The following is a 23,625-nucleotide window of genomic DNA, read 5'->3' as shown; positions in this document are numbered from 1 at the left end:
TACCGGAAATTACTAACATTCATTCATTTCTAACATTCTCTTGTTTACTGCCTTCACTTCCTTCTCCCCAGCTCCCCCACCCACCATATCCTTTTGCTGTCTTCTTCCTCTGGGCCTCTTTCCTTCTCCGAGACAGTGTTTTATCTCCCACGTGGCTCTGCGTTCCTCCTACAGATTCTGCCTGTGGACTCATTCCTTCTGAGAAGCCCTAGATTCAAAGCCCCAGCTATCGGTATTTAATCAAATATCTTACACCCCAAAGAAAGACAAAATAGGACCAGAGGTAACATGAGAGGCCTGGAAATTAGAGCAGTGAATCTGACAAAGAGAAGTAGTACTGGACAAAAGGGAGGAATAAAGTAAATCAGTCTTTAGTGGTATCACACAGATTGCTGAAGCGGTCTCCCTTCTCTTACTAAAGCAAGAGGACAAAGACTGTAGCTCGGAAAGCAGCACAAAACAGATCCTGGAGCGGGGAGCCAGGGAGGCCAAGAGCACTCCTTGCCTATGCACACAGGAGACCTCTTCAGCAGGGAGTGGGAGGTCCACAGATGGGTATAAACGGGAAGGCCCCTCTCTGTGGGCAGAAGAAAGGCAGGACTCTTACCCGCAGCCCTGTTCACAGGTCACAGGCCGTTTGGGGTTGTGCTCACAGTCACTGAGGTGAGACATGAGGTTGTCAAGCCGGACGATAGCACTGCAGCCGAACACAGCGTTGTCGCAGGCAATCTGCAGCTTTGACAGCATGTTCCGCATGATCCGAGGTACTGGGCGCAGGTGGGCGACCGTTACAACGCTCCGGTCCACCGGACACGTCTGCTGCTGAGAGAACCACTGGGTGATGCAGGCATTGCAGAAAGCATGCTCACAGTGAGGGGCCTGGAAGAAGTGAAAGCAGGGCAAAGGGGACACAAGAGAATTAGCGGAGCCAGGAGCCTGGGGACAATAACTCTGCAAAGCCGATCAAGCCGCTGTGCAGCTTCCAGCGCCAGAGGTCCCTGGGGTCACGGCAACAGTGAGATCTACGATGGGTAAGGCTTCAGATGTGTTTCCTGTGCTCAAGATTCCAAATGGATTGTGACATCAGACAAGTAAAAAGTTATATAACAACAAGAACTATAAATAACATTCCAGGACAGTGAGCGCGAGACATAAGGTGGTCAATTATTAAATGCCAACTGGATTACAAATATACAATAATTGGCCAAAGAAATCCAGAGGAGGGTGAGATCTTTCCAGTCTAGGTCAATCAGGGCAGGTATTTATGGACAGGACAGAATTTGATATGGGTCCTGAGGGATGAACTGGGGGGAGGGGGGCAGAGACTTACCGGCAAAAGTTCATTTTTTTTTGGCTGCGAGACCTCAGTTCCCCAACAAAGGATTGAACTTGGGCCACAACGGTGAAAGTGCCAAATCCTTAACCATTAGACCACCAGGGAGCTCCCCCAAGTTCTTATGTTATGAGGCTCAACCTGAGGTGTTGCCCTGAGTCCCAAGGAGCAATGCCTATGCTCCAAAACAGGTCTAGATTTTTGTAGAATCACATTCTCTTCAGTTTCATAAAGATCATATTTCAGCCTACTTCCTTGATAATGCAAAGTGAGAGGATTCTCTGGCCTCCAGCATGGGACAGACAGAGCGGGCACTTACTAGATGTTGATGAATGGATGAATGACGCCGAGTGCTTTTTTATGAGGCAAACATTTTGCTACGTGGTTAAATTAAAAAAGGTAAGACAGTTTCTGCCTTCAAAATGCTCAGATTGTAACATACAAAGGCTTCATAAGAAAAGAAGTCATTATCAACATCATTAATCCAACTGTCACTTTCACTGAAAGTGAATCAAATAATATTTGATTCTTTTCAAAATCTTAGACCCTATCTCTAAAAAAATCCTAAGTGTGTCCACTTTTCTCCATCTGTACTACCACTAACCCAGTTCAAGTGATCACCTCTCATCTAAATTATCATGTCTTCTAACTGGTCTTCCTACTTCCACCTTGCCCCTTTATAATCCATCCTACATTCAGCACCTGGAGTGATCATTTAGAAATGCAAACTGGATCATATACCTTACCTGTTTAAAATTTTACAGTGGTTTCCCATTACACCTAAAATAAATCCGAACTCCTGCCCAGGACTTAAAAATTCTGTTTGATCTGGCCCTGTGCCTCTCCTCACACCATGCTCCCAGCACTGACTTCAGGCCCTTCCGGCATTCTCTCTGTTCCTCATCCCACCCTGCTCATTACTGTCTCTTGCTTTTGCTGCTCCCCTTTGCTGGGCCCTTATCGTTCCAATCTCAGCTCAGTTGAACCTCTTTCATGACCTTTCTGTCTAAACCTGCCACCCCTGCAGAAGTATACAGAAGGTGCTACTTTTGTGTAAGAAAGGTAGGCAAATATATGTGTACATTCACACTTGCTTGTATCTGCCCCCATACACACTGGAAGGATACCAAATTAATAGAAATGGCTATTGATGAGGGGATTAGGTGGACTGGGACAAAGATGAATTAAGACTTTTCACCATACATCTTTTTCTACTGTTTTGATTTCTAAACCATATGAATTTATTATCTATTTTTTAAAAAATGATGTAGGGAAATCAGCATCCCTAGCAGAAGTTTTCTGTCCTTGGACATGCGTCTATTAACCTGGCTTGCTCCTCAGACAGTAAAGCCTGAGTGGGTGGGGGAGGATTTTCTGTCTCAGAGAGTCACTAACTGCCACTGATTTCTCCACACGTGACTCACCTCAAATGACGGTGCCAGAAAACAGACAAGGCCCTGCCAGGGTGGAGAGGGAACTGACACACCCCATGACCTCTTGACACCACGAGGAGAGCCTGCTCCACACCCAGCCAATCTGCTTCTAATGGCATGCGTGCGTGCTAAGTTGCTTCAGTCATGTCTGACTCTTTGCAACCCTATGGACTGTAGTCCACCAGGCTCCTCAGTGTCCATGGGATTTCCCAGGCAACAATACTGGAGTGGGTTACCATTTCCCTCTCCAGGGGATCTTCCTGACCCAGGGATCGAACCTACATCTCTTACGTCTCCTGCACTGGTAGGCAGGTTCTTTACCACTAGCGCCACCTGGCAGCAGGCTGCAAAGGCAGGCGATAGGGCCAGGGCTTGCTGTCACTGGAATGCATTCTGATTTTCATTCAGTTCAGTCATCTGTGTTCCTTTGGGTAGCTGACAACTGGAGAGTAAGAATAAACTCCAAGAATCAAGGGGAGCCTTGTATAAGCAGTGAGTGGGGGAAGGGCCACAGCCCTCATTGACTGGTGTCTGGGTTTGGAACATGGTATTATCTCCACCTAGTCAGAGGAGTGGCAGAGGATTAATTGGTATTTACAGAGTACAGGCAATAAGGACCATGCAGAATGATGTCCCATAAATACAACTGTTAAGAATTCACCTTGTTCATTATACTTGCCTGGTACTCATGAGCTTCTCCTCACACTTGCCCCAGGAAGACACAATTATCTTTGGTCTCTCAAAGCTGGTAAAGAAATGACCTAGTGAAGGTGGCTGCTTTCATATCACAATGCAGAGTACATGGCTGCATTAAAAACTCCCCCCTCCCAATAAATCCCAGGAAGAAACTAGATCAGTTTATACAGCTCCCCACTCCCTATCTGTTAAACAGTAGGCAGGCCCTCAGGCTGATAGGAGAAGGCAATGGCACCCCACTCCAATACTCTTGCCTGGAAAATCCCATGGATGGAGGAGCCTGCTGGGCTGCAGTCCACGGGGTCGCTAAGAGTGGGACATGACTGAGCGACTTCACTTTCACTTTTCACTTTCACGCATTGGAGAAGGAAATGGCAACCCACTCCAGTGTTCTTGCCTGGAGAATTCCAGGGACAGGGGAGCCCGGTGGGCTGCCGTCTATGGTGTCGCACAGAGTCAGACACGACTGAAGCGACTTAGCAGCAGCAGGCTGATAACCTGAGACACTGCATCATGAAAATGCAGAGAGAACTTACTAGCAGAATCCAGAAGTTCAGTTGTGGAAAGGGAGATGGAACCTAGTTAGAGCCCCTGAAGAGAAAAAGAAGCTACCAAGCTATTGTCAAGAGGACAGAAACAAATAGCTGACCATTTTACAGCATGAAAACCTCACCTCCGAAGAAACTCGGAACCAGCTGCACTTCTGCGGTGTCCGCCTCTGCACAGACTCTGGAAGGCCCCGTTCCTGGTGTCACCACCCCTGCTCCTTTGCCCCAGACCTCTAGTCTGCATGTGTCAGGAGTGTGGGGAGTGGGAGCCTCAACAGTGGCTTCCCCATTGGCCCCATTTTCTAAGAATGTTTTCTGATTAGCTCCACTGCCATCTGTTGCCTCACCAAACCTGCCATGAACCCGACTCACCTGGACTGGCTCCTCCAAGACTCCACTGCAAATAGGACAGATAAGGTCTTCGTCAACATCCCCCTGGAAACGGGTTACATCATACCCCATGTCTCATCACTGAAACCCAGGTCCTGGAAGGAACAACAGAGGAAAAAGAGGCCAGTTCAGAAGAATACAGATATGTGCCAACTTTATCTCACTGCCACAACCCATTCATTTGTCCAAAAAATATTTATTGAGAGCTTACTACATGCCAGTCATTTGTGGGGCAGTAGGGGAAGCTGACTCAAGAAATTTAATTCTAATGGGAGAATTAAAGAATTTTATATAAACATACACTTAAATTATGAAATGATAAATGCTCTCAGGTTAAGCACAGGGCATTATGATGGCAAGCAATTTGGATACCTAACGCAGGCTGAAAGGAGAGGGAGGCTGAGAAGTTTTCCAGAACACTAGCTAACAAGTAGTTAGCTAGGTTGCAGGGGTGGGGGACGGGGTGAGGGTTGGGGAGAGTGGGGGAGCCTGAGCAGAGTGGGACATTAGGGTTTTAGGCATATGAGATAGTGTATTTAAAGGCCCAGAAGTAAGAGGAGATACATGAGTTCAGGGAACTATAAGTGATTCAGAAAAAGGCTGATCTGAAGGGTGCAAGAGAGGGAGTGTCAAAATACAAGGCTAGAAAGGCAAGCAAGGGCCAGGCCATGGGGAGTCTTACAAAAGGAATTGGGACTTCACCTTGAAGGCTACAGGGACCAATGAAAGACTTTAAAAGGAACGATGATAAAAGTTCTCTTTTAGAATCACTCTGTAAACGGGGCTGAGATTAGAGACAGGAAGAAATATCTAGGCAGGAGAGAAACGGTGAGAGTCTGAATTTAGGTGATGGTGATGGGAGGGAAGTTCAAGAAACAACACTCAAAGAGCAGCTAGGCTGCCACACCCCTTCCTTCGGCTCCTAAAGATCAAACCTAAATAAGACATTGTGTGTGCATGTTCAGTTGCTTGGTCATGGGCTTTAGCCCACAAGGCTCTGTTCATGGGATTTTTTTTTCCCAGGCAAGAATACTGGAGTGGGTTGCCATTTCCTTCTCCTAGGGGATCTTCCTGACCCAGGGATCAAACTGTGTCTCCTGCATTGCAGGCAGATTCTTTACCACTGAGCCACCAGGGAAGCCCCAAATAAGACGTCACTGAACAGTAACTGAAACTCCCCTGTGGACATCCAACCAGTGGGCTGCTTGGAGCAAGGAGGGGCACCTGGTGTAAGGGTAGACAATCTGCAGACCCCATCAAACTGTGATATCCTGAAAAAGATGAGCTATGTCAATCATGAAGCTTTCAGAAATTTAGAATTATGCTGTTCAATTTACAAGAATGGGGAATGGGGGATTTCCCTGACAGTCCAGTGGTAGGACTTGGCGTTTTCACTGTGGTGGCCCAGGTTTGATCGCAGGTCGGGGAAGCAAGATCCCTGAAGCTGTGTGGCTCAAATATAAACAAACAAACAAAAATTGAAAATAAAAGGGTAGGGAATGGAATGGACACAGAGAGGCCGTGCTAGGTCAAGTACAAACTAAAGTACAGCACTAGATTGAGTTAAGACTGACTGGATTTACATCCCTAGTTCTACTATTCATTAGCTGTGTGACCTTGGCCAGGCCATGTACACTTCCTAAGCCTAAATGGCTTTTTAAATAGATGAAATGGGTATAACCAAGAAACAATGCACGAAGAACATTTAGCATGGTGTTTGCTGGCACATACTAGGCACTCAGTACACAAGAGTAACCATTATTTATGTAAACTTTTTTTTTGACTGTGCCATGCGGTGTCTTAGTTCCTCACCAGGGGCCCTAACCACTGGACGGCCAGGGAGTTCAGTACAGTTCAGTCACTCAGTCGTGTCCAACTCTTTGAGACCCCATGGACTACAGCAGGCCAGGCCTTCCTGTCCATGATCAACTCCCGGAGTTTAGTCAAACTCATGTCCAATTGAGTCAGTGACGCTATCCAACCATCTCATCCTGTCATCCCCTCCTCCTCCCACCTTCAATCTTTCCCAACATCAGGGTCTTTTCAAATGAGTCAGTTCTTCACATCAGGTGGATTGGAGTTTCAGCTTTAACATCAGTCCGTCCAGTGAATATTCAGGACTGATTTCTTTTAGGATGGACTGGTTAGATCTCCTTGCAGTCCAAGGGACTCTCAAGAGTCTTCTCCAACGTCACAGCTCAAAAGCGTCGATTCTTTGGCGCTCAGCTTTCTTCACAGTCCAACTGTCACATCCATACGTGACTACTGGAAAAACCATAGCTTTGACCAGATGGACCTTTGTTGGCAAAGTAATGTCTCTGCTTTTTAATATGCTGTCTAGGTTGGTCATAACTTTTCTTCCAAGGAGCAAGCATCTTTTAATTTCATGGCTGCAGTCACCATCTGCAGTGATTTTGGAGCCCCCCAAAATAAAGTCTGTCACTGTTTCCCCATCTATTTGCCATGAAGTGATGGGACCAGATGCCATGATCTTAGTTTTCTGAATGTTGAGTTTTAAGCCAACTTCTTCACTCTCCTCTTTCACTTTCAAGAGGCTCTTTAGTTTTTCTTCACTTTCTGCCATAAGGGTGGTGTCATCTGTGTATCTGAGGTTATTGATATTTCTGGCAATCTTGATTCCAGCTTGTGCTTCATCCAGTCCAGCGTTTCTCATGATGTACTCTGCATATAAGCTAAATAAGCAGGGTGACAATATACAGCCTTGACATACTCCTTTCCCGATTTGCAACCAGTATTTTGTTCCATGTCCAGTTCTAACTGTTGCTTCTTGACCTGCATACAGATTTCTCAGGAGGCAGGTCAGGTGGTCTGGTATTCCCATCTCTTTAAGAATTTTCCAGTTTGTTGTGATGTGATCCACACAGTCAAAGCCTTTGGCATAGTCAAGAAAGCAGAAGTAGATGTTTTTCTGGAACTCTCTTGCTTTTTCCATGATCCAACGGATGTTGGCAATTTGATCTCTGGTTCCTCTGCCTTTTCTAAATCCAGCTTGAACATCTGGAAGTTCACGGTTCACGTACTGTTGACACCTGGCTTGGAGAATTTTGAGCATTACTTTGCTAGCGTGTGAGATGAGTGCAACTGTGTGGTAGTTTAATTCCCTATTTACATACACATCTAATTTCTACTACTTGATTAAAAATTCCTTAAGAGTAGGAACTCGTAAGTTACATCCAGTTTAACACCAAGCTATAGTTCTTAACAAAATATGAAATATTGGTGTGACTAAATGTTGCTTTAACTAGGAGCTTCCTAGCAAACAGAGTATAGTGGACATGTATTTCTGCCTACCTACCATCCCATTTTCTGTAAACAGCATCACAGTTTTCCTTTAGGAATCATATCCTGATTCCTAATGGACATGTGACCCAACCCAGGACAATAAGAGAAATGCCTGGGACTCTTAAGGAGTTTGTATAGCTGGTAGGATGTACAACTCAGAGTGGTCAGTGACCAGCCCTGCCATTAATGAGGAGAGCCTACTTATAGAATGACACCATAATTGGGAATTCCCTGGTTGTTCAGTGGTTAGGGCTCTGCACACTGCAGGGGGCACAGGTTCAATCCCTGGTTGGGCAACTAAAATCCCACATGCCACAGAGCTCAGCCAAAAAAAAAAAAAAAAGAGAGACACTACAATAAAGAAAGCAGAGCTGAGAAATAAAATTTAAATGAAATCATTTGAGGGCCTAAATTCAGCCATGTTTGAAGCCACAATCACTTTCTGAACAGAAGTTACATGAGCCAGTAAATTCCCTATTATGTTTAGGCTGGTTTGTGCTGGGATTTTGTCACTTTAATCAGACAAGATCCTAACTAATATACTAGGCTAATGGAGATAACAAATCACAAGGCTCACTTTGGAACCACTCAGCTTTCTCTACCCATTTTATATAGGAACAATGAATGATACCCCATGACATTGCTACAATTACACTGACCTCCATCACCACCATTTCTCTGCATTCCTGTTCCTCCATTTCTAGGATCTACATTCAGGGCCTTGGGCTTACTAACAATGCCTCTGAAATTGTCACTCTAAACTACCTTGGTCTGGCTATCTTCCTCTAAGATGGGGATATCCATGGAGAGAAGGGAACCCTCCCACACTGTTGGTGAGAATGTAAATTGGTACAGCCACTGTGGAGAACAGTATATAAAGGCTCTTTAAAAAACTAAAAATAGGGCTTCCATGGTGGCTCAGTGGTAAAGAATACACATGCCTTGCCTATGCAGGAAACATGGGTTTGATCCCTGATCCAGGAAGATCCCACATGCCTTAGAGCAAATAAGCCCATGTGCCACAACTACTGAGCCTGTGTTCTGCAACTACTGAGCCCCCATGCCAAAACTGCTGAAGCTTGTGCCCCTAGAGCCCATGCTTTGCAACGAGAGAAACCACTGCAGTGAGAGGCCTGAGCACCTCAACTAGAGAGTAGCCCCTGCTCGATGCAACGAGAAAAGCTCTCATAGCAACAAAGACCTAGCACAGCCAAAAATAAATAAATAAAAATTTTTAAAGAAGAGTATTTAAAAAATTCCACTAAAAACAGACCTACTATATGACCCTGCAATCCCACTCCTGGGCATATACCCAGAGAAAAGCATGGTCTGAAAGGATACATGCACCTCAGTGTTCACTGCAGCACTGCTTACAATAGCCAACCCATGGAAGCAACCTAAATATCCACTGACAGAGGAAGAGATAAAGAGGATGTGATACATATATTCAATGGAATATCACTCAGCCATAAAGACGGGAAACAATGCCACTTGCAGCAACGTGGATGAACTAGAGACTGTCATACTGAGTGAAGTCAGAGAAGGAGAAATACCACGTGACAGTCCTTATATGCGGAATCTAAAAAGAAATGATACAAATGAACTTCTTTACAAAATGGAAATAGACTCACAGACTTAAAGGATGAACTTATGGTTGTCAGGGGAAAGGATGGAAGGAAGGGAAAGCTAGGGAGTGTGGAATCAACATGTACACACTGCTATATTTAAGAAGGATAACCAGCAAGGACCTGTATAGCACAGGGAACTCTGCTCAACGTTACATGGCAGCCTGGATGGGAGGGGAGTTTTGGGGGAGATTGGATACATGTATACATATGACTGAGTACCTTTGCTGTGCACCTGAAACTATTACAACATCATTAATCAAGTATACTCTAATATAAATAAAGTTTAAAAAAAAAAGTGGGGATAGCCATATATTTGTCTCTCCTCAGACCTCTGACCTTCTGTTCCTATGTCAACATTCTTTTGAATAATCCATCAACAGTAATGGATCAGAGTGAGTACATGAAAGGTGATATTAAAGACATCATAGGGACTTCCCTGGTGGCCTAGTGGCTAAGATTCAATCCTCCCAGTGCAGGAAGCTTGGGTTCAACCCCCGGTCAGGGAACTAGATCCCATACGCCCCTACCAAAGATCCTGCCTGCTGCAACTGAGATGGTGCCACCAGATAAATAAATATTTAAAAATAAAAAAATAAAGACATCATAAAGTGAAATGTAAGACCCAGAACCAAGGCCCCTTGTGATTCTCCTTGTTGCGACTCACTGAGCAGTGAGGATGGTGGTGGAGAGCCGAGCGCACAGTGCAGGGTCGTCTTCTGTGGCCCTGCGTTACTGGCGGCTGCAGTGCACACCACGGCACTGTTCGCTCTACGAACTCTACTCCCTCTCTCTCATCCACACGGCTCCCAGAGAAGCTGCCCCACCAGTACAGAGACCTTACCCTAGGCTGCAGCTGACTGGGCCAAGGGTGAGCATGCAACCCAATCAGGGCCAACATATCGTATCTCTGAGAATTTGAACTTGATATCAAGCAAGATGACATCAAGCAAGATGAGTTGCTCTTTCTCTGCGTGCCATGTTCACTGAGGAAGACAAATCTACAGAGGGAAAGAAAAGACTGAGATGGACACAGTGAGAAAGGCCTGGATCAGAGCAGCAAAGTCCTGAGATCAGAGTGCAGGTGTGTTACCAAGATCCAGCTGCCTTCCTAACTTTGGTTTCTGTAAGACATCCTGTGTATCCTCTTTTTATTTAAGCTACTTTGAGTTGGGCTTCTGTATCTTCCAACCAAAAGAATCCTGGTTCAAACAGCAGCAAAGAGACAGCATATAGCATTAGGAGCTTAAAGAGGGATGGTTTAAATTAAGAGTAATGAAGACCCTAGGATACTATAGTAGGGTTAGAATAAACCTGAAAGTTATGGGAGTGCCTGAAGGATTTTTGTTGACATAAATTTACACGTTTTTTTTATTTTGACAATTTCAGACTTCCAAAGATCCCATATATCCTTCATCCAGACTCCTTAAATGTTTACATTTAACTACATTTATAACTGCTATATATATATATCAAAACTTTTTGAACTTTTAAAAGTAAACTGTAGACTTGATGCTTCCTAAAAAGAACATTTTTATATTGATAGTAAAATTATAAAAATCAGGAAATTAACATTGATGTAATATTATATTTACAAACCACTTTTCCAGTTTTGCTAGTTGTCCCAATAATCTCCTTGAGCAAAAGAACATTCAAGATTATGTTGAATTATATTATGCACTGAGTTGTCAAACTTCTTTAATCCTATGACTGAAAAAGTTACTAAATCCTTTTCGTTTTTTATAAATTTGACATTTTTTAAGAATGCACACTGGACTTCCGTGGTGATACAGTGGATAAGAACCCACCTGCCAACGCAGGGGACATGGGTCTGATCCCTGGTGCAGAAAGATCCCACATGCCACAGAGCAACCAGGCCCGTGTGCCACAATTACCGAGCCCACGTGCTGCAACTACTGAAGGCCATGTGTTAAGAGCCTACGCTCCACAACAAGAGAAGCTGGCACAGTGGCAAAGGCCATGCACCGCAACTGGGAAGCAGCCCCCAATCACTGCAACGAAAGAAAGCCCAGCACAGCCAGTAAATAAATAAGAATACACACCAGTTATATGAGAATGTCTCTCATTTGTCTGTTGTTTCCTCGTGATTAAATTAAGGTTTTGGGACTTCCTTGGAAGTCCAGTGGCTAAGATTCCAAGCTCCCAATGCAGGGGGCCCAGGTTCGATCCATGATCAGGGAACTAGATCCCAGATGCAGCAACTAAGACTCTGAATGCCACAACTAAAGATTTTGCATCCTGCAACTAAGACCTGGCACAGCCAAATAAATAGATAAATATTTAAAATAAATAAGTAAATTCAGGTTTCATTTTAGGCAAAAATACCACAAAGTAGCATTGTGTTCTCAATGCATCATATCAGGAGTACATAATGTTGATCTGTACTGTTCCTGGTGGTACCAGATTTGATCCTTTGGTTAAGTGCTATCTGTCAGGTTTTTCTACTCTAAGAGTTATTATTTTTTCCTATGTAATCAATAAGAATGTTGTGGGGGAGATTCTTTAAGTCTGTGTACACCTGAACGATCTTTAAGAAATTGACACGTCCAGCTTTCTATTTTAGACTGGCAGATTCTGGCAACCGTGCAAAAAATATAGGGGATAGGGAATATCAGAGAAATAAGATCTTTGTAGGAGTTTATTGTAAAAATTAAGATTAAAAAAAGTATAAACGTTCAAACCAAGGCATTTAAGAGAAGGAATCAGGAATCACGCAGGCCAGTGGTTGTTGGAACTCCCACGCCTCCACTTAGGAGAACTAGGATCCTGCAAACTGCATGGTGTAGCCAAAAATAACAATAATAAAATGAATAAACAAAAATTTTTAAAGAGGGAATTTATATTAGTTCAGGAAGTAATAAAAAGATTACTCTTTTGTTTCTGCCTCGGATAATTAGTGGTGAATTCTTATTTACCAAAATAGGAAACTTTGAAAAAGATCAGGACGGGGTAAAAAGTAATGATCCTAGTCTTGGACATGTAGAGTTTCAGATGCCAAGCAGAAATCCTGAAGGTAATAGCTGACGGGTTTTGAAAGGTCACAAGGGAAAGTACACAGAATGAAACCAGATAATGAGGATGGTTCTGAAGTCTATAGAACACTAGGAAGCACTGATTCTTTGCTTAATTTTTTAGTTTTCCTTTTTTCACAAGTAGGATATATTACTTTATGCTCATTTTAAAAGAATAAAGCCACTCTTCCCACCTTCCTCTCCCCATCCATTGCTTGGTGAACATTCCTTCTTTCAATTGCCCTGCCCTCCTTTGCTATACCTAGATTTTTTTTTTTTCCCCCACACTGTACAGCATGCAGAATCTTAATTTCTCCAACCAGGGATCAACCCATGCCCCCTGCAGTGGAAGCTCAGAGTCTTAACCACTGGACCAGAGAAGTCCCATAGAATCATGTATGAAGGAAGCCCTGCTCCCAGGGAGTTTATATTCTAGTGGTTGAGAATGTTCAAGCCACCAGTCTAAGCCTTGATTACAATGTGTTTTGCCATTCCCTTCAGGACTGAGGTTTGCCTGATTGCCAATTTTTCCCCTGAAACAAATCATGTTCCAATTAACACCCCTGTAACATGATTTTTTTGGAGCATGAGAACAAATCTCTCTCCTAGGATGGATACTGAGAGCTGGAATTGCTGGGCTGAATGGTGGGCTTGCTATTTGTTTTCTAGACACTTCCATACCATACTCTGGAAAGGCCCTTTCAATTTACAACACCACCAACAGTGTGTGAAAATACTTTAATAATGACATTTAAAAGGGGGGCAGGGAAGGAGCCTGAAAAAAAAAGAGAGACTGAAAAAGATTGGCCCCAGATAAGAGAAAATCCTGGAGAGAAGAGAGTCACAGAAGTTAAGGGAGTTGGGGGTGTGGCGAGGAGGAAGGAAAGAGGAATTCTTGTTTCATGAGTAGAGTTTCCGTTTTGCAAGATGAGAATGTTCCAGAGGTCTGTTTCACAACAATGTGAATATACTTAACATTATTGAACTGTATGCTCAAAAATGGTTAAGATGGGAATTTTGTGTTATGTGTTTTTACCACACACACACAAATTAAGGAAGTGGAATGTTTAGAGGAAAAAGAAGTGTCAAAACCTGCAAACACAAGTTGGACTAAAAAAAGCAGAAACTGCCAAGACATGGGACTGAGGATGCCCACAGCAGAGGGGGCTACATGGCGCTGGGTGGCACTGCGGCCCGTGCAGCATCGAGAGTGGGAGCCAGACTGCGGTGGCTCACAGTGAACAGGTGAGACAGAGAGACAGGGACGGAAGAAAACGCCGAAAGCGTGACTTCCAAGGAAGAAAGGGAGAGAGGAGCACAGGCGGCTGAGGAAGGGCGCGGGGAGGGGTGTTTTTTCTTTATGTTAAGGAAGGTTTGAGGATGTGTGTGTACTGAAAGGAAAGCTCTAACGAAGAAAGAAAAGAAAAGATGAGAATCTGGTCACTGAGGGAAAGGTAGGATGGAAACCAGGAAATATGTTAAATAGGAAGAGGGACACCTTTAAAGCAGGAAAGCAGACAGACTTCCCTGGTGGTCCAGTGGTTAGGAATCCACATGACAATCCAGGGGACACAGGTTTGATCCCCATGAGAAGCTCCCACATGCCATGAGGCAACTAAGCCAGTGCCCCATAACTACTAAAGCCCCAATGCCCTAGAGCCTGTGTTCTAAGACAAGAGAAGCCATTGCAATGAGAGGTCTGTGCAACGCAATGAACAGTTGTCTTCACTCACTGCAATTAGAGAAAGCCTGAGTGCAGCAATGAAGACCAAGTGCAGTCAAAATAAATAAAAAAAATTTTTTTAATTAAAGCTTAAAAAAAAAGCAGGAAAGAAGAATGGTACTGAAAGAGGTCCAGACAGGTTTTCAAAAATCACACTAATGAACTTTTAAAAATCAGATAATCACGTTCATTTAAGTGAATAGTAAAGTATAGTTACACTTAGTCATGGTAATATAAACCCACCTGATGGAAGAGCATACCTAGCACATCTATTTTTTTTAAACATCTATTTGTCTACTGTTGGCTGCGCTGGGTCTTCGCTGCTGTGCACAGGCTTTCTCTAGCTGCACTGAGTGCGGGCTACTCTTGGTTGCAGAGCACAGGCTTCTCACTGCGGCGGCTTCTCTTGTTGCAGAGCAATCTCTAGGCATGAGGGCTTCCGTGGTTGCACCTTGTGGGCTCTGGAGCACCGGCTCAGGAGTAGCCTGGAGTCTTCAGGATCTTCCCAGCTGCTACTGTTCGGTCGCTCAGTTGTGTCTGACTCAGACAGGCTTCCCTGTCCTTCACCATCTCCCGGAGCTTGTTCACACTCATGTCCGTGGAATTGGTGATGGCATTCAACCATCACATCCTCTGTCGTCCCCTTCTCCTCCTGCCTTCAATCTTCCCAGCATCAGGGTCTTTTCCAATGAATCACCTCCAGCATCAGGGTCTTTTCCAATGAGTCAGCTCTTCGCATAAGGTGGCCAAAGTATCAGAGCTTCAGCTTCAGCACATCAAACACATGTCCCCTGCATTGGCAGGCAGATTCTTAACCACTGGACCACCAGGGAAGCCCGAGCATATGTATTTTAAATGATGTTTACGAGGAATATACGATATAACATGATATATTGGGTTGGCCAAAAAGTTTGTTCAGGTTTTTGTAATATCTTATGGAAAAACTCAAACTTTTTGGCCAACCCAATAATAGATTTAAAAAGTAGGACACAAACTTGAATACAGATCTGTTTAAATAGTTTTCCCCATTCACCTGGTTAAGACAGTCTTATTTTTGCCTTTAGAGTTGGAATGGACCATAAGAGACCATCTGGTTTAACACACCAGGGCTGGAATCCTCTCCATGGTATCCAAGAGTCAGTCACCCTGAGCTTAGACAGTCCTGGGAAAGGTCAAGATAGAGAGCAGCAGCAGCACAGAAGGGGAGTATCTAGCCTAGACTCAGCTCTCCCATAGCATCTAGAGTATCTATGTCCTTCTAAAACAGGTACTGGGAGCTTTACCTGCAGACCGACCTCTAGGGACACAAGGAACTATTATCACATTTCCTCTCTACTTCAGTTAGTTAATGCAACCTGACACTGGTTTGTGCTATTCTGAATTATGGCTAGGTGCTACCTGAGAGCCTCTACATGATAGCAGAAATATCACCCAACACCCATAATTCAGCTGTTGAACCCCTGACTTTACAATATTTGAAAATGAAGTGAAAGTGTTAGTCGCTCAGTCGTGTCCAACTCTTTGCAACCCCCATGGACTATAGCCCACCAAGCTCCTCTGTCCATGGAATTCTCTAGGCAAGAATACTGGCGTGGATAGCCATTTCCTTCTCCAGGGGATCTATCTTCCTGACCCAGAGATCGAACCCAGATCTCCTGCATTGCAGGCGGATTCTTCACCATCCGAGCCACCAAAGAAGCTTCTGACAATATCTACCTCAATTAAATAAACAAAGTGTAATCGGGTTTCTCTATAATAGCTATTAATCAGAGGAAAAAAAATTATGACTGCCTTAAAATGTACCAGGTATGAAGTTTTCCAAGATATACTGCTAAGAGAAAAAAACTAAGGTATATAATAGTATATGGAAATGTGCCAAAATAAGCACAAAATACAATACATATGTGTGCGTATGTATTATGAATGCATATGAATATGCTTTCATATACACGAAACTCTCCAGAAATGGCCAATAAGTGGCTGCTGCTGAAGAAGGGTCATTAAGGAACAGGAACGGGGGAAATTTTTAATTTCCTCAGTTATCCCTTTGAATCTTTGAAAAAGATTTTCTCTTTGTGTGTGTACTCAATAGTCACATAAAGAAATACTTTTATTAATTATCCTAAACTGTGAAAGTATTAAGGTTAAATGAAAAAACATGTCCAAAACACTCAATGTCACATATACTATATGTGTAATTTATAGCATGTAGCATATACAACACACATATGCTGTACACTATATATATGTATATGTATATATACACACACATGCTGTATACTATAGCAAGGTCTGGAAAAAATGTTCTCTTGCAAGAAAGTTAATCAAGGTGAATCATACCAAAAAAGTGAGTCAATATCCTAAAACAATATATACCTTTTATCTAGCAATCCTAATTTCAGTAACTTAGCCTAAGGAAATAATTACACAGTGAACAAAACAATATACCAGGTTGTTTATCTAAGTATTGTTTATAATAGTACAAAAAAATCAGAAGTGACACAAACATACAGTAGAATTCCTTACATCCTTAAAACGGGATACAATGTAGCATTAATATGACTTAGATATTTTTAATAATATTTGTTTATTTAGGTTATTCAAATTTATTCATTATTTATATAAGTAAAATAACATTTATTCATAGTATATATTCTACAGTGCCATTTTCATTAAAAAAATTTTATGTGTGTCCACACTTGTGCTGGAGAGCATCTAAAAGCATATAAGAGAAGCTGTCCCTAAGTATAGACATTTAGCACTTTTACTTTTTTTCCTCCATACCTTTTTTTTAAATTGAAGTATAGTTGATGTTCAATATAAGTGACAGGTGTACAACACAGTTATTCACAATTTCTGAAGGTTCTACTCCATTTAGAGTTATAAGATATTGACTATATTCCCCACGTTATTAGTACTCAGAGTTTTGCTTTATTAGTTTTTTCCTCCTTTTTTTTTTTTACAATGATGGTTTACTTGTACAACCAAATAATAATCATTATTTATTGAGTATTTCTACATGCTAGGCACAATTCTAAGCATTTCTGGCATATTAACTCAACTGACTTTTACAATAACCGTGAGTTACTCTGTGAGGTCAGCATGACCGTGATCTGCCTTTTACAGATGGGAAAGAAATGCACAAAGGTTAAAAAGCTTCTCTAGGGACTTCTCTGGTGGTCCAGGGGCTAAGACCTCTTGCTCCCAACGCAGTGGGCTGGGGTTCGACCTCTGGTCAGAAAACTAGATCTCCGTGGTAAAACTAAGAGTTTGCATGTCGCAACTATTAACAAAAGACCCTGTGCAGCACAACTACAACTACGACACAGCACAGCCAAATAAATGCATAAACATTTTTTAAAAAAAGCTTTCCGGTGGTGGAGCCAGATCCCAAACCAGGCAGACTGGCCCCAGGGCTCAAGCCTTTCATTGCAACTGCCATGCTAAACTGCCTCTCAAACTGAAAAATGCAAGCTGCAAAAACAGTACATATAGTGGTGGTCCCATTTACATAAAAACTTCTTTTTTTAAGTGGAATATATTGTGTACACAGTTTAAAAATCTACTGAGATTATAATTTTGATCTACAGAACATATTTCTGCAAGACTTTATTTAAAAAAAATCAGTTACCTTAGAGCAAGAGGCAAAAATTAAAACAATACCCTTCTCTCTCTTGTTGCTATGGAGCAATGTAGAAAGCAGGCTGAGAGTCTGTAGTATGCTTCGCTTGTGTTTTAATTTCAAAACAGTCCTGGGACCCTGGTGGTCCAGTGGCTAAGACTTCGTGCTCCCAATGCAGAGGACCTGTGTTCGATTCCTGGTTGGGGAACTAGATCTCACAGGCCACAACTAAAGACCAACTAGAAGATTCTGCATGCCACAACTGAGACCTGGTGCAGCCAAATAAATATTTAAAATAAAATGCTATCTGAAGGAAGACTACAGATTCTGAAAACTGATCTTAGTGGGGTCTCATGGGATTCCACATCCCCAAAAGAAACAGCAGAGAATTTGCCTCAGTTGTTACAGGGATGGTCAGAGGGTGTAAGAAGCCACCAGCCAGGCTTAGGAGTTACAAGGTTCCCACCATAAAGTCAAGGTTTACAGAACTCAGCAAAGATGCTGGGCATTGTTCTTTCTGAATCGAAACCTCCACCTTATCAGCTTAGAGATGCACCTTCTTCTAACTCTATTCTTTCAGAGGTGTGACCTCAAGAATTAAGGGGAAATTTAGATTTCGTTCTGACTAGGGTATTTCTGATTTGTTGTCTATGGGAAAGATGCTGAAGGAAGTGGTTATATACAGCCTCGGAAGCCAGCTCCTTGCCCTGTCTCACCTGGCCCCTGGGTAGACAGTCAGGCTGACAGGCTAGGCTCTGTGACTAGTCCTTCTCTCTCTAGGACTCTCAACATTACTGTGGGACTATCACAGCGGTGGGTTCTCGATTGCTTACTGCCCTAGCGACAGAAGCCTTAAAAAAACTGAAACCACAGAGACCGCAAGAATCGCAGCCAGTGACCACAGCCACTGGAAGCACAGTTTCCTAGATCTCCTCCTTGAGCTGTAGAACAGGAAAAGGCCTTGGAAGGTTTCACGTAAGCTGGGGAGTTGAACTAAATTAACACTGAAGTGTCCCTTCAGGCTTATAGGAGTTCTGCCAACTTACCCAGTTTGAACATTCTGAACCCAAACTGAAAACTGCATTCCCAGCAGGCCAGAACCAAAGCAGGTAATTATGAGGCTGCACTTCCTCACTGTTACACTGGGATGTCTCTACATTTCTGGTCAGGATTATTATAAAAATGTGACAACTTCCCTGGTGGTCCAATGGTCGAGAATCCTTGTAATGCAGGGGACACAGGTTTGATGATCCTGGTCCAGGAAAATTCCACAGGCCTCGGAGAAACTAAGCTTGTGTGCCACAACCACTGAGCCCATGGGCCAGAGCATGTGCTCTGCAACAAGAGAAGCCACTGCAATGAGAAGCCTGTGCACCACACAGAGAGTAGCCCCCACTCCCCACAGCTGGAGAAAGCCCACCAACAGGAGCGAAGGCACACTGCAGCCAAAAATAAGTAAACTAATTAATTAATTTCAAATAAATAAATAAAAACTTGAGAACTTTACTAGACCACTCCCTACACCCTTGTAACTTACTGTTGCAATTGTTTTCACTGGTCTACTCCCAGAGAGAGCTAGGAATTCAAAACAGATTGTTTCTAAAAGAGCCTGAACATTTACCCTCCCTTATCAGGGTTTCTTGAACCCACGTACCGATGTGCAAACCACGGACATTCACATGCACAAACGTTAGTGCAACCATTCCCATTTTAGAGTAACTGGGTATGCTGTCACCAATGCTTGGCAAAAACAGACTGGTAAAATCCAAGCATATGTGCTATGATCTCCTTTTACTCCTTCTCTCTCATCCATGCCCTGAATACAATACAGGTATAGAGGGCTGAGAATTCTCCAGCACCAATTACTACAAATCACCAGACATTAAGGCAAAGGGCCCCATAACCTGCCCCACTGTAATGAAACAGGTGACTCCTAGGAATTTCAACCTAGTGAAGAAAGTAGCTGGTGAAGGGTGCCTCATGGGAGTCCCTAAAACATTTCACCTTATCTCCCTGTCTCCCAATAAACAAATAGATGTGGAAAAAGAAAACTGAGTTGACAATCTAGAAACCTGAGTGGCTCTCTAGCTCTATTATCGAGCGGTGTGTAACCTTGGGCAACTGACTTCGCCTCTCTGGGCCTCAGTTCCCTTTACTCCACATGAAATGATGCATGCAAGACAATACAAGTTCTACATAAGTACAAAAATAGGCTAAATTAGGGGTAATTATATTATAAAAGGTGTCTTGGCTTTATGAGAGGGCCTTTTTGACCTTGCTCTCTTTAGGCAACTCTCCTGACTTTCTAAATGAAAGAAAGTGGTCTTTTTCATCTATGCAATAGAATCCTTAAAGTGAAGTCACTCCCTCTCTTACAGAACTGAGCTCTTAGAACTCAGTTTCCTCATTGCCTCTAAGGTTCCATTTAATTCCAGAATTCTGTGATCCAGACTAGATTTAGCACAGGGGATTTTTAAAGTCAGGCTTCTTCAGCACACTTTAATTGGTTAAATTTGAAAGACAATCCAGAGGGGGACTTCCTTGGTGGTCCAGTGGCTAAGACTCCATGCTCCCGATGCAGGGGCCCTGAGTTCAGTACCTGGTCTGGGAACTAGATCCCACATACTGCAACTAAGATTCGGCACACCCAAATAAACAAATATTTTTTAAAAATAAATAAATAAAAAAGCATCCAGAGGTCACACAATCCTTCAAAAACTCCCAACTAACAACTCTAATACCTCGAGTGAGGCCCACCAGGCCTCAAAGATCAGCAAGGACCCCACCACCCCCCCCACCTTGGTCATCAGCACCAAGCACTATTTGTGTGGCTACCCCAATCTCATCTTCATGTAACAGACATGTAAAAGAAACAGCAAGCACAATCCTTGTCCTCAAACAAATGTGCAGGCTTGAATTCAATGAGTGAGTACACAAGATATAAAACATACAAAAATAGTAAAATTTAACAATTTATCAACAAGTGAAAGTTAATAGTTCATGTAAGACATAAGTATACAATGAAGAACAGACTGACGTGGGTTAATCACAGAAAAGTTTATGCATAAAAGAGTTTTGAGAATCAGGTTTTCAAGAGCAGAAGGGATCCAGATTAGCAGAGAAGAGGGTTGAAGCCCAGAAGGGGGTTCTGAATCAATGCTTTTTACCTTCCAAGTGTTGGGGGGCAGGTTCCCTGTTCACAAGGCTCCGACCCCCTGATGCCTCCACTCAGTGCCACTCAGGAGACGCTCCCAGTAACCCATCTTGTTGGCTATTCTCCGACTGAGTCTTCCCTCCTAGTAACAAGCTCCATCGCCAAGGGGATGGATGTGATGTCACAATCGGGAGCACTCTATTAATAGGAACAAGGAAGAAAAAGGTGAGTCAGGAGCACTACCTGCACTTGGCAGTGAAACTAGACAGACTTGGATCTGACGGTTGGTTGAGGAGGACAAGACAACTCCACTGAGAGCTACAGGTTTCAGGGTTAGGCACACAGGCTACTCTGTAAGGAGTGAGGTCATCTGCTAGGGAATCACACACCCGGGCCAAGGGATTCAAACACAGCTGAGGTGGGGACAGAAAGGGACAAGAAGCAAGGCAGGGAAGAGGAGCTGTTTGAGACAGAAAAGATTCTTTTATTCAGTGCATACAACTGCAAGGAATGCCAGCGAATCCAAAGCTGTGGCTACATAACACAGAGAGCCATGATGCCTTACGTGCACAGGATGGTGCTTTAATGTTTCCAAAGTGCTTTCACATAAAGTATTTCATATAAAAAGAATTCTGTCCTACTGTCCACTCAGAAAATACTGTTTCACAAGGAGAAGATACTCAAGAATATTGGTGTAGGTGTAATTCTACTTTCAAGTCCGGAAATATTCCTGAAGGGATCAGGCTTTTTTTTTAAAAAATGAAGAGGCAGTCAATCAGGAAATTACTCCAGGACAGATAACTGGGAAGACCAAACTCTCATTACTAAAAGGATGAAACCAAGTAGAGGGAGACAAAGCTTCAGAGGCAGAACAGAAACTACTCAAATTCCTTTCCTCACCTTCACATCAATCAATATTAAGGACTATGTTAGGAAGGATGACAATTTTTATCCGTAAAACAGAGACCACCTCATCCAGAGTCTGGTACATGGGCTCATTAGTTTACTATGCTCAGCAGCCATAACATGTTAGTGCAGTATTTGAAAACTAATCAGAGGATAAAGGTACCAGGCCAGGTCCACTTTCTCCTCCCTGTAGTTGGGGGCAGTAGCGGGGAGTTGATAGGTCTCTCCCATCCATAATACAGAGGAGCGTACGATGCTTCTTCCATTTTGACAATACTGTATTTCCCAACAGCCTGGTGTCCACCCCTGAACCCCAAGAAAAGCTTCCAGGAATCCGTGCTATGTTCAGTCTTTTAGAGACAAGTTCCAGGCTAACAGCTGTCCATCCTGGGAAAAAATATCTCCTCTCACAACTCTCTTGACCAGAACAAAACAGGGTTTTTCAACACAAAGGGGCACCTGGAGTCAGGAGACCTGGATTCTGGTCCCTGCTCTGCCAGCTATCCGACTTTTAACAAGCCATGTATCCCTTCTGCAGTTTTCAGTTTCTTCACCTGTCAAGCAGGGAAAATGATAACTGACTTATCTATCTTACATATTGTCCAGGAAAATCAAATGACATAATAAATATGAAAGCATGCTGAATACTGCTATTCATACCACTATTCGTACAAACACCATGAGGTATTTGTAGCAATAGAATGCAAAATAAATTTAGAGTTCCGAGGGTCCATGAGGAAATACTTGAAAGAAGCTTGTTTCTTCTTTTCTATCCAGGTGCAGCCACAAAGTCGGCTGGACACACAGGGCAGTAACATTATTGCATCACTCAGATTCCCTACCATCCCTATCTGGGGAAAACTAGCAGCCTGCAACAATATCAGCTTCTTGCTCTATTGTCAGACTAAAACCACCTGTACGGGAAGGGATTAGACTATCACAGTCCAGTCCCCAAGAACAGTGGTTCAGTGGTCTCATTAACAGCTGCATTTGCTACTAGATGGAACGAAGTCAGTTTCTGAATGAAGATGCCTGTCAGTCCCTCAAGCGAAACACTCTCACCCCTCTCAGCTTTCTGCTCCTTCTCCAGCTCCCTCCTTCCCAGTCCTCAATTTCCTCTGTGTTCTGGCTTGGAGAAGGCTTTCCGGTGTGTGAAGCCTGTGAAGAGGGACCGGCTGCAAACCCAGGGCAGGGATGTAAGGAATGTGAGATTCCTACATAGAGGGGTGGGAGGGAGAGAGGGGAAGGAATGGAGGAGGAAGACAAGGCTGCCAAAGACAAGGCATGGGAGAGGAGCCAAGCTATGGCGCTTCGAGGGCGGGGGTTCAGGTTCCGCGGCCCCTGCCCAGGCTGGCCCTCAGAATGTTCCCTTCCTCCGCTCCCGGCCTGTCAATCATTGCCTATTTAAACACCACGCTGTTCCCTCAAGTCCCCTCCTCTCTGTCCTCCAGCCAGCCCAGGCCCCCTCCTGCACTTTTTAAGGCTCCCCCATTCCAATGGATCACCCCAACAACCCACCCTCCGGCGCCCCTTTATCACCTCTGGACTCCTCCCTATTGCTGCTCCCTTCCTCCATTTTTCATCTTTACTCTCATCCCTTCTCCTGACCTCCAATATCTCGAGCCCCCGCCTCAATCCCCCTGGGACATCGCCCCCTCCCTCCCACACCCTCCTTTAAGTGGGATCGCGCGCAGGCGCCGTACGCACCGCCCTGGAAGCGGTCCGGACTCTACCCGCAGCGGCCGAGAGACAGCCCGGGTGCCGGGTCCCAGCCTTTTCTGGGAGGGGAAGGGGAAGGGGAAGAAGACGCGAGAGGGTTCCGACCACTCTCCGCCGTGTGGGACGGAACCTTTACCCCGC

At 43.8% G+C, this 23,625-nt stretch overlaps 1 protein-coding gene and 1 long non-coding RNA gene across 4 annotated transcripts in view; one reads left to right on the top strand and one right to left on the bottom strand.

Moving 5' to 3' along the window:
* Window positions 1-11,322, top strand: part of LOC128047294 (uncharacterized) — a 23,360-nt gene extending 12,038 nt beyond the window's left edge. Inside the window, exon 3 of the long non-coding RNA XR_008199333.1 lies at window positions 11,092-11,322. This is a non-coding gene — a long non-coding RNA (uncharacterized LOC128047294). The remainder of the gene's footprint in view (window positions 1-11,091) is intronic.
* The window catches only part of RNF41 (ring finger protein 41), a 27,894-nt gene extending 4,269 nt beyond the window's left edge, over window positions 1-23,625 (bottom strand). The window contains exons 1-5 of one of the 3 annotated variants that reach the window (XM_052639408.1): window positions 23,473-23,624; window positions 22,828-22,979; window positions 20,873-21,057; window positions 4,383-4,495; window positions 608-879 (exon numbers count right to left, since the gene is read on the bottom strand). In XM_052639408.1, the coding sequence (XP_052495368.1) occupies window positions 608-879; window positions 4,383-4,472 (362 nt within the window). In that variant the 5' untranslated portion in view covers window positions 4,473-4,495; window positions 20,873-21,057; window positions 22,828-22,979; window positions 23,473-23,624. Of the gene's footprint in view, window positions 1-607; window positions 880-4,382; window positions 4,496-20,872; window positions 21,058-22,827; window positions 22,980-23,472 lie in introns of all 3 variants that reach the window. The other 2 variants (XM_052639409.1, XM_052639406.1) reach the window with 2 other exon arrangements.

Source organism: Budorcas taxicolor, chromosome 5 (assembly GCF_023091745.1).
Source record: "Budorcas taxicolor isolate Tak-1 chromosome 5, Takin1.1, whole genome shotgun sequence".
Classification (NCBI taxonomy): domain Eukaryota; kingdom Metazoa; phylum Chordata; class Mammalia; order Artiodactyla; family Bovidae; genus Budorcas; species Budorcas taxicolor.
The sequence above is the reverse complement of the archived record's forward strand: the minus strand, read 5'-3'. Positions and strand labels throughout refer to the sequence as shown.